This window comes from Coturnix japonica, chromosome 7 (genome assembly GCF_001577835.2).
Source record: "Coturnix japonica isolate 7356 chromosome 7, Coturnix japonica 2.1, whole genome shotgun sequence".
In the NCBI taxonomy this organism is placed as follows: Eukaryota; Metazoa; Chordata; class Aves; order Galliformes; family Phasianidae; genus Coturnix; species Coturnix japonica.
Window position 1 is genome coordinate 16905969 of NC_029522.1, and position 10926 is coordinate 16916894.

General features: G+C 38.9%; 2 protein-coding genes across 9 annotated transcripts in view; one reads left to right on the forward strand and one right to left on the reverse strand.

Moving 5' to 3' along the window:
• The window catches only part of ABCB11 (ATP binding cassette subfamily B member 11), a 48786-nt gene extending 45072 nt beyond the window's left edge, over positions 1-3714 (forward strand). For all 6 annotated transcript variants that reach the window (XM_015868574.2, XM_015868571.2, XM_032445770.1 and 3 more), the window contains 3 exons: positions 547-753; positions 1551-1697; positions 2169-3714. In XM_015868574.2, the coding sequence (XP_015724060.1) occupies positions 547-753; positions 1551-1697; positions 2169-2369 (555 nt within the window). In that variant the 3' untranslated portion in view covers positions 2370-3714. The remainder of the gene's footprint in view (positions 1-546; positions 754-1550; positions 1698-2168) is intronic.
• A 1463-nt stretch (positions 3715-5177) lies between these two features.
• On the reverse strand, positions 5178-10406 carry G6PC2 (glucose-6-phosphatase catalytic subunit 2). Of its 3 annotated transcripts, none has more exons than XM_015868588.2 (6): positions 9368-10406; positions 9000-9073; positions 8543-8652; positions 7714-7825; positions 6727-6842; positions 5178-6243 (listed from the first exon to the last, which is right to left on the reverse strand). In XM_015868588.2, exons 2-6 carry the CDS (start codon positions 9047-9049, stop codon positions 5732-5734), a joined length of 900 nt encoding a protein of 299 aa, XP_015724074.1. In that variant the 5' UTR covers positions 9050-9073; positions 9368-10406; the 3' UTR covers positions 5178-5731. The 3 variants fall into 3 exon arrangements, with proteins under 3 accessions (XP_015724074.1, XP_015724075.1, XP_015724073.1); XM_015868589.2 differs by lacking the exon at positions 9368-10406 and having other exon boundaries at positions 5178-5818; positions 6023-6243; positions 9000-9218; XM_015868587.2 differs by lacking the exon at positions 9368-10406 and having other exon boundaries at positions 9000-9218.
• Between the last annotated feature and the right edge of the window lie 520 nt (positions 10407-10926).

A 10926-nucleotide genomic window follows, 5' to 3' on the forward strand; every position in this document is an offset into this window, starting at 1 on the left:
TCTCAAATGTACACAGGCAATATAAGAACACTACTCACCTCAGGTGCAACCTCCTGCATTATATCCACCTCAGGAAATCAAGTTGGTTGCTCCTGTATGAATCATGCAATGTGTGGCTGATGTTGTGGGAACACAAGAATCAAGCTTAACTGAAGCAACGGAATCTGGAACATCACTAAATAATTATATAGTTTCAACATGCAGCTTCTTTGCTGATTATACTTATGTAGCTTTTGCATCTCTTCCTTGTAAAAACTTAAACCAGTCCGGTATCTCATTCTTTGACAAAAACAAGGGTGTCTAACCTGAGGCTGTCAAAGTTCAGCTGGAGTTAAGAGTAAGCAAATGGTTTAGAGTCTGGCTGGATCGCAGATACAGCTGGAAAGTATTCATCATGTATAAAGAGATCAAATGTAGCAGATACCTCACAGTACCTCAGTCTTGCTCGTAGTTTAGTAATAAATCATTTACTTATGCTATAAACTATCTGGGTTTTGCAGTTCATTTTTTGAATGATGTTTTATGTTTTCTCTTATTTCCTTGTAGTTAATAGATGGACACGACACCAAGAAGGTAAATGTACAATTTCTCAGATCGAAAATTGGGGTAGTGTCTCAGGAGCCTGTGCTATTCGACTGCAGCATTGCTGACAATATTAAGTATGGAAGTAACACCAAGGACACAACAATGGAAAAAGTCATAGAAGCAGCCAAGAAGGCTCAGCTGCATGATTTTGTCATGTCACTTCCTGAAGTAAGTACACCCGAGGATTGGCTGCGGGATGGGCTGCTCAGTGGTCACTGCAGAGTGTTGCACCAAAACCAGCTGCAGTGAATATTTTATGTCTTATTTTTACAATTAGAATGGTAGGAGAAAACACCACTCTCTGTTTCTAAGAGCTTGGTGTGAGTTGTTACTGTTTTCTTATGCAGTGGGCAAACATTATGAAGCTATAAATAACATAATTCTAAATTAGGAGAAATGGGAAGATTCTCAAAGCAATTTAAAAGAAAAAATAGGAAGTATAGTTCAGCAGTCAAAGCATTATACAGTGTCAGGAAATACAGATCCTGTTCTCAGCTGTGAGGGTGCTGCCCTGCAATTAGGGTACAATACCTTGTTTGAAGCTGGCTGCTTCTGTGCACTGAACAGGTATTTAAAAGCACTGAAATCATACAGACATAAATCATAAGAACATGAAAGTTATGTATATAATTTAGGCACAAAAATAAAACACTTGTCCAGTCAGCTCCACAGTCACTTTCAGCCTCTTCTCCCAAATTTAGGTCAGGGATTTCTTTTGCTTTAGACAAATCAGCCATCATCTTGCCATCAAATTTTTCAGGCCTGTCACCATACTAGAAAACCATGGTTCAAAGATATCTCTCTGAACATCTGTATCGCTCTTAAAGTATTTCTGTCTTCCCAGATTATTTAAGGAGGAGACAGCAGTGGTCAGAGCTCTGGCCTCTCTCCTCCTTCTTGCTCCTTCAGACTGTGCACTTGTTTCTTTGCAGTAGGTAAAGAACTTCCTTTTGCATATTTTTCAGAAATATGAAACTAACGTTGGTGCTCAAGGATCTCAGCTGTCTCGTGGGCAAAAACAACGCATTGCTATTGCGAGGGCCATCATACGAGATCCTAAAATTTTATTATTGGATGAAGCTACATCTGCCTTAGACACAGAAAGTGAAAAGGTAAATTTGCAGTGATAAGTAATAAGGGAAAATGAATGCAATAGCTTACAAGGTACAGTGCCACATTCTGTTCTTTGGAGACATCCTGTTGCACAAAGACCACATGACCACAGCATTATTCCCCATTGCTAATTCAGCACTTACACTTACTTCTAATGATCTTAAAGTCAACGGCTGTAAAGTCAATGGCCAGCTACAGAGACTTATAAACTGTCATTACAAAGCAGCACTTTCTACGTACTGTGCATACTAATTCCCTGGGTCCCACAGCATTCAGCTGGAATCTTTCATAAGTACAGCTTTTGCACATAAAAACAAACTAAACCACAGCAGAAGTGTATTCAAGCACACAAATGATGAGCCTGGATATCCAATAAAAACACCAGTGCAGGGCCTAAGAGCCGGGTAATAAATTCTTTATTCTTACTCTTTACTCACTTTTCACTCTGCTGCTCTCTTTGTTGCTTTCAGACTGTGCAAGCAGCACTGGATAAGGCCAGAGAAGGTCGCACCTGCATCGTGATAGCTCACCGCCTGTCCACAATTGAGAATGCTGACATCATTGCTGTGATGTCACAAGGAACCATCATTGAACAGGGCACTCATGATGAACTAATGGCAATGGAAGGAGCATACTATAAGCTTGTTACCACTGGAGCCCCAATTAGCTGAATTACTGTGATAGCACATTTCAAAGACTATTTATCTGTACAGATACTTTGCAGTAGGTATGTGTGTGCTGGTACCCCTCTGTGGTAGAAAGCGTTCTACGGTACTGTGAGTTATGCAGTACCTTTAATCTATGTAGCTTTATGGTTAAGCAATTGATCAGGTACACAGAGGGGACTAAGCATAGGCTACTGCATTCAGGAAATAGTTTTTAGCTCACTGCAGAGGGAGAGAATGCCTGAAAATAGGAAGATGTTCACTGGTGAGCTGGAAAATTGCCACCGCCTGCAGTCAGACTGCACAGTCCCATCCCTCCCCTAATTAGCAGTCAAGGAAGACTCTGTTCTGCTGTTCTGGAAACTGCCAGTTCTAGAGGTAAGCTGTATGAATTAAAAAACAATCCCAAGCACAAAGGTGTATTACTGAAGCATTCAAATTCCTCCTGGTGTTCTGCTCTACAGAGCATTACAATAGATAGGCTCCTCCTGAGTACAAAGCCTTGACCCTTCATGCCACTTCATTCCATGCCTACTTCAGCTGCGTTGCTGGAAGAGGCCAGGTTGCCCTGGGTACAAAGCGAACACGTGGAGCCCTCAGCTTGATGTAGCAGTACCCTTCCAGTAAAACCAGTAAGTAGGTGCTCACAAAGAAGGCAGCTTCACAACAGCAAGGAAATAAATAATTCAGGTGAGGAATATAACCTGGTAAGTCTCAGTTTTCCTACACTCACTGCTCTGATCAAAGCTGCCAAATAGAATTAATATCAGTAAATGCTTTAGATAAATCAATGTAAAATCCTACAGGTAGTTGATTAGCATGGTTATTTAAATTACTTCTATTGAATGGCAGATAACAGGTGAGTTATTTTTTCAGAAGGCACAGCAATGCCTTTGGAAATTATTTTTTACAGAAACTGTGAAGGGGAAAAGAAAAAAAAAATAAATTAGCCATAATTAACCAGCTGTTTGTATTAAGCAGAGCTGAGAAACAGAACAATGGCTTGCTCAGGAGCAACAGAGATCAGGAAGTATCTTCCTCTGCCACAGACCTGTACATGTAGAAGCTTTTTTATAAGTAAGTTCTACTGCGTGTTTTCCTGGAATATGTTACTGAGTAGTGATTAGGAACACTGAGACAAATTACAGTATGACAATTTACATCTTGATTTGGAATAATAGAGTATTAACTGGAAAAGTGATTCTCAGCATCCTGATATCTGCAGCTCACGTGTGTGCAGAGGAGTCCTTTGTACTTTGTAACAAGTCACCCCACAATGGAGTTTGTTATAAAACTGTGCAACAGTACAACTGCTAAAACTTGATTAAAGGTGGAAGGTTGAAAACTTCAATAGGATCCATGTCTTAATTCTAGGCAGCAAAAAGTAGTTTCAAGGTTTATACAATTCCACTTACAGAATGCCTTCATCAGAATCATGTGAAACCACATAATTGACTTTAAAGTGCTATTTTTCCCATACTGAGAGTTATGTATTATACAGACATACTTGCTATCAGAAGGCACTCACGGTGTACAAAAGTTGGTTGCTCCTGCACATTCTTGGTTGCCTCCTCCTGCCGTTTTGTAGCTGTGTGCTATTCAAACCAGTTAAATTCCTGTAGTACCTGTATAAAGGGACTAAACTGCAATCAGAGATCTGACAGCATGAAATGTGATATCTGTCTACTCATAATTCCTCTCTTAAAACTGCTCACATTGTCTATGTATAGAGCATCTCCTACTGCTGGCTGGGACAGAGGGACAGAAGGGTGACTAGACCATCCTTCCTGTGCTTTGTAGGTTATATTCTACTAGGGAATAACCAAGCACAGAGCAAATTGAATGCAGGAGAAATCTTTGTCATAGCTGTCTTTTAGTTCCTCATTATTTGTTTCCAGTCCCATTAGCTTAGTCATACTTGCTTAAATTTTAAAGAGTCATAATAATAGATAAAGTTGGTTTCAAGCCAAGTGCTGTGGGAGAAGAGTTCAGAGAATCACTGAAGATGACAATGGCAGTTACATAAAGCAGAGCACTCCTCAGACTGTTAAAACTTTTTACATGTCCAAATAGTCTTAGAAGGCTTTTAAGAAAGGATGTCCCTGTAATTTGTATTGTGCATTCCCAAGGGCCAAAACAAACTATTTGCTTTGTTTTCCCTCTTAAATAAGGTTATTTACATCCCATGGCTAACTGGAAATGCTGACTTTTTCTAAGCTGTATTGCTATCAGATCACACATGCACAGCCCTCATTACCCATTTTATAGCCTTATGCTGCATGTATATTCAGTATTATAAGGATGATATTGCTTAGAGGTTGGGCAGTGAAACTGAATACGCAACAATAGATGACAAATAATGAATAAAAAGGGGAAAAAGGAAAGCAGGTGGCTTTCCATTAGAATAGCATTGGTTCTACATAATAAATTTACAGTTAGCATATTATTTACTTTTGTGCATAAGCCAAACTTACTCTTCAATCCCATTTTCATGATTTATAGAAGCAGTAACTGGATTCTCACATGCGGCTCTTGAAATGACAGAATTAAACTAATTTACACTCGCAGTACAGGAGCATGAGCAACATTCTTGAGGGCATAAGCTGAGTTAGTTTATGATTGACAGCTTTCTTCATTTGCTGCTCTGTACAGGACTATAATATTTACTATATCATATACACATATTTTCAACATCAAAGGTGTAATCATCATCATTCATGATTTCTATGATCATTTTTAAAAGTAAAAATGGCAAAAATCCCAGTAAAGCAACAATATGTTCTACAGAGTCTAATTGGAACAAATTTTCCTTTATTTTTTTTTTGCATCTGGCTTAAGCAGAAGCTGTTGGCTCAGGAAGCGCAAGAAGATAAACCTATAGAAAACCTTCCTGATAACTGCATTGGTCTTTTTAACAGAGCTTGGGGACAGCCGTACAGTTGTAGGTGGTGTAATACTGTCACACCGTTAGCCAGCAGTTTAGCACACATCTAGGTTTAAAAAAACTAAACATTGTCTATCACTATGTACCACTGAGACCCAAAGCACCATCTAGTTGGCAATGGACAGAACTAAAAACTAGCCAATAATACTTCGCTTTAAAACTTCAGCATGACTCCGAGTATTGTTAGAAAATGATACTGCAGCGTCCTTCATTGCAATGCTTCTAGGAATAACGTCAGCAACTAGTTAATATTCCTGAGCTGCCAAAACCATTATTGAACGCACTGATTTGGGATATACAGGCTACTTACCAGGAGCACAAAGGTGCAGTGGATTCCCCTTGGTTAACATGAGTTAGAACTGTCTTTGTGGAGGGCTCCTGAACAGTTCATATCCTTGCACTGGCAACCATTTGGAAACCTTATCTAATTACATTTCTTATCAGTTCTCCTCATTAACGTGTGGACACAGTATGGAACCAAGGCGACTACAGTCAGAGGCATAGCTGCACTCTTACAAAAAGAGAGAATGTAGAACAAGTACTCAGTATGAGTAGGTATCTTAACAAAGTTATACAGCTGTAGTGTAGCTAAAGAAGCAGCTATGCACAGCACGCGGAAACTTATCTTACAGCTGTTTGTACCTTTGCAGCTGGTGATGAACATTTCAGAATTAATACCAATACCTAAGCCAAAGAATGCACCTAAATTTCTCACCAGTCCAGCAAATGGAGTTGTGTCAATGTTTATCCAGTCTGGATTGGCACACCACTTCTTGGCCTTTGGAACAGACCACAGCAAGTCAATATCAAGAAGCTTGAGGACTAGGTAAAAACCAAGGGCAAAGATGAAAAGAAACAAGTTTGTCTTGATGTACATTCTCAAGCTTGCTGTCTGAATAGCAGGGGTATGCTCAAATGCTTCTGCTACAGCAATTCCTGTGGATAAGAAAGACAGCGTTACAGGGAACAACACACTAACATTAAAGAAATACTTGTTACAGTGTCCCTGTAGGATGTGACTTTTGAAGACAGAATACACATATGTATCCACACACATTTATATAAATATGCATAGATACTAATGCATTCACATACAAGCAATTTACCACTTCTGTGATAGTTAAAAAAAAGACTCTTCTCTCACTATGTTTGGAAAAGAAGTATTAAATGCCAAGCACCAGGTTTTTTCTGATAGGAGACATGCCTTAGGCCAGACCGCATCTCCCACATAGAATCATAGAATGATCCAGGTTGGAAAAGACCTTGAAGATCATCAAGTCCAACCACAGCCTAACCACAGTACCCTAACTCCAACAACCCTCTGCTAAATCATATCTCTGAATGACATGGAGTTGTCTCTGTCATTTCAGAATTTTTGGATTTTGCATACATGAAGGAAAGAGAAATTAGCAACATTACCAGCAAATACTCCAAGAATAACTTGGTGAGGGAAATGTGTTGCTATGAATACTCTTGAGATGCACACACTGATCTGGATAATCCAAAAAACAGTCCAGAGTAACGACCACATCAGTCTAAGAGGAAAAAGAAAGATGCTTAAAAATTAAGATATTTCACCTCATAATTTACACCAGGTGCATTTGTGTCAAGTTTGTCTTTTAACCGAGCAGAGACAAGTAGAGAAGTTTAGAATCATAGGACTAAAAACTGAAAGTAAGTACTAAAATACTAGCAAGAATAGTTTAGTTATTCTCTTGCAGCCACATCCAGGGCTGCAAGAACAGATCTCAGTAGTTCCAGATCGTGACACTATGATATATTATAGTGATGAAAGGCAAGTTAAATTAGAACTATTGCCTTGAACATATTTAGCATCATAAAGGCATATTCAAACACAAAGCATCATTAATTTGGTGTAATATAGGGACAACCTCACCAAGCTTGGAAAGCACAGACACCAAAGTAAATACAGGGCTTTCCCACAGAGCTGAATAACATGGTACAGTGCACTCTGCTAGCATTATGTGTTTGCTTTAAAACAGGGTAAGAATGACTACCATGGAAGCAGTACATTAATGCAATAATAAAATAAAAAGACCCAGCATGTAAAAAAATTGTTGATAGAATTTAAAATTTCTGACACTAAGGACCTGATGCAGTCTGTAATGGGAGGCTGATTCAGACAGATCATGATGTAACATCTGTAAGTTATGACATACCAACCTATAGAAATGCATAACTCTTCTTAGTATTCTTTGTCTTCAGCTGAAGTAAATTACAGTGTGGGGTTTTTTGTTTGTTTGGTTGTTGTTGTTTTGTTGTTGTTGTTTTGCTTTTTCAAACTGGATAAAAGCTACTATGAATATTTGGTTAAAAATAAGCCCATTAAAGGCACAACATGTTAAGAAAAATCAGTATGAGTTATCATAATGGGAAGATACTGACCTGTGAAGGGTAACTGCTGATTTCTCTTTCCACCTCACAGTGTAGCTAAGTGCTGCCGTTACCATCACATACCAGACGCAGGAAGATCCCATGGCATGTCCAGATGGGCTCCCTAATAAAATCAAAAAGTTTAAGCTTAAAAATGATGGCTATAACAGGCATACAAAAAGTTTGTTTTCTCAATATAAATTTTTTAGCAGATTCATCTATTTGGAATCCAGAATATTTGCCAGTAATCAAGCAGGTAACATCTCACCCATCTTATACCAGTGTCAGCCAGTATCCTGATCAGAAAGCACAGCATTTTTCCATGACTTAGACTTGGACTATGGTTAAAAAGTAGAGCATTTAGTTGCTAGCTGAATGCTGATGTCTTTACATAATTGTCATAATTCTACAGCTTGAGTTGGTCAATATTATTTTTCCGTTGCCACATAAAGAATATGAGATAACAAATCTGAGTAATTTTTATTTTTCCTGAAGCAACACGCTTACAGGGAGTGTGCCAAGCTGCTGTATTTCTTTCATATACAGCAAGTTATGGCATACCTGAGCTAATGGCATTGAAAACAGCTCCACAGATCCGAGCAGCCAGAGGCCTAATTCAACAACTACTGACACTGAAACTTGAGCTGTTACTCTGTTACCTTGTTGTTATAAACACTAGAACTCCTCCCAGGGTTTGCAGCATATAATGTACAAGTTACATATCCATAGGCTACTTCATATTTTTAATACCACACAAAATCATCGTAAGTCACATTCTCTGCTTACCCCCAAAGCCAACATATGTATTAAATGTTTCAATGCAATCTCCAACATTTCTTACCTGGTCCAGTTTCACATGTTATAGGAAACTGTTCAAGGCATGGACTGGACTGATTGGGATAAATCATTGTTTCATGCACCCACCAGTAGGGACGATGGCCAAATAAAATCCTAACAAAATAAAATGAAGAAGAAATGCAATAAAAAGGTTTTTTTATGTAACAACACCTCAGCAAAGCATGATAAATAACATTATGACAAACACAAAGGTCTATACTGCCCAAACTGCTGTCTAACAGTGCTATAGGTTCTTGTCTACGCAAAATTTCATTTCAGACTTCTCTTAAAAATCTTCATTGTGAAACCTTACTTTAAAATGATGGGGGAAAGTCTACCACTCCACCATCCACAGAACACATCCCAAGCTTGAGGAACATACAGAATCACACAGAATCACAGAATTCGCTAACCATCATTAGAAATAAATAGCAAATTTTAGAATAAATACAACTTCTTACCATTTAAATATGAGGTTGAACCAATCACCAATGACTGCCACCCATATCATTTTAGTACCAACCACTTGGTTGAGCTGAAACCAAAGAGGAAAATAAAATGAGAATATATTCCGAGGATCTCCAACATGTGACATAAAATTAAGGAAATCCTGGTAAGCCCTGTAGTCTCTCTGTAAATGCTGAATGATAAGCACTCCATTGCTATGAAGGAGATCCATCTTAATCGATTAAACTGTATTTGAAATATAGCAAAGCTCCTTTAATCTTAAGTTTCTAGTGAGGGAGAATGAGAACCATGGAAGGGAGCTATTAAAAAGCGAGAGAGAAGGTGATTAATTCTGCCTTTATATTGTATCGGTGTGGCATACCTGGCCATTCCTGGAACACGTGGCTCTGAAGCTCTGAGTCTGTTAGCACTGCAAAGCTTGTCTGTTTGCAAATTTTAATTGGAGGAAAGTAAGTGAAGTACATGCTGATCAGCAGCAAATTGTGGGGAAAGTTTTGTGGGAACACAGCGCGTGACTTATGTAATCCTTTGTATGAACAGTTGGAACATGTTTGCTTGAATTTTTTCACAGTTCATTTCTCTGCAGGATGGACATTAGTAACGTGTATACCTCATTAAGTTTTGCCTGTATAAAGAAGAGAAAGAATACGCAGTGATGGGTCCTTGCAGAACTGACATTAAAACTGTACATCTCCATTTGAAGTAGAATTTGGCTACCATACTGCACCCAATACACAATGCATTTTTAATCAAAGAAAAAACAACGAGCATCCATACATTAACCATTCTGTTGGACACTAGATTCATCTTTTAAAAGGCAACTTTCTCAAAGCTGTGAAAAAGAATTATTTCCTTGATGAGGGAGGCCCTGTTAACCCCCATGCTGCAGACGATGCTTACCCTCCAAACAACCTCATTTAGCATTGCCATTCACACACATTGCTTAAGTGACACAAGTGCTACACACCTGTCCCAAAAGGAGCTGAACCTGCCCAATTGCAGCACAATGTGTGGTCAGGGAAGTCACATGGAACCATTAAGTAGATTCAACAAACAAGGCCTGATCATTAAATGGACTTAGAAGACCTCTCTTCCTGACACAGACTCACCTTTACTTAGCCATTAATAGTTTGCTTTTAGAAACACTTTACCAGGTGTGAAACCTATATCGCTTACTGCTACCAGCTGCACTGAACCACGCAGAAAACTGATGGTTAAAAAAGAGCATGAAAATTCTATGAACTGTTTCTGAATAACTATAAAAGTACTTTTCTGTACATTGACTAAATTGTTCACTTGGTTTCAAGGAAAATCCTTTGCATCCTTTTACTACTTCTGGGTACAAAAATACACCAGGACATCTGCTCAGGCAGAACCCTCCTCCTCGGGCAGATCCACTCAGGCACTCCTTTGGCTCTCCAGATGTTTCACATACACAAAGCCTGAAGGAGCACGCCTCAACAACACTGCAGCGAGGTACCCTCTTCAGGTACAAATGCTAGAGCCAACATTCATTTTAATTGAAAATATTCTGCTGCTGATTCGTATGCTGATAATTATCTTTCTGCTTAGATAGAAAGATAATCACATCGGAATTAACGAATACACCATTATGCTCTTAACAGGTAACAGCAAACATATGAATAAACTTTAGTTTTCTCCTACATTCTTCTGACTGTTTCTGCAGCTCCTACATTCAGATATACAAGAGAAGTCATGTTTATAAAAGATGGGGTTTTTTGGGAAAAAACCAACCCAACAACACAGCAAGTCCACATCTGACAAACAAAAGGCAGGAGGGGTTGGGAAGAGGTAAGCAGGTTTCTGCGAGATAGGCAGCTCAGGTGATGTTGCTGCAGTGCCTGGAAGCTCTCACAATCCTGCCTCATCCAGCTGATGTGTGGGTCACTGCTGTGGCAT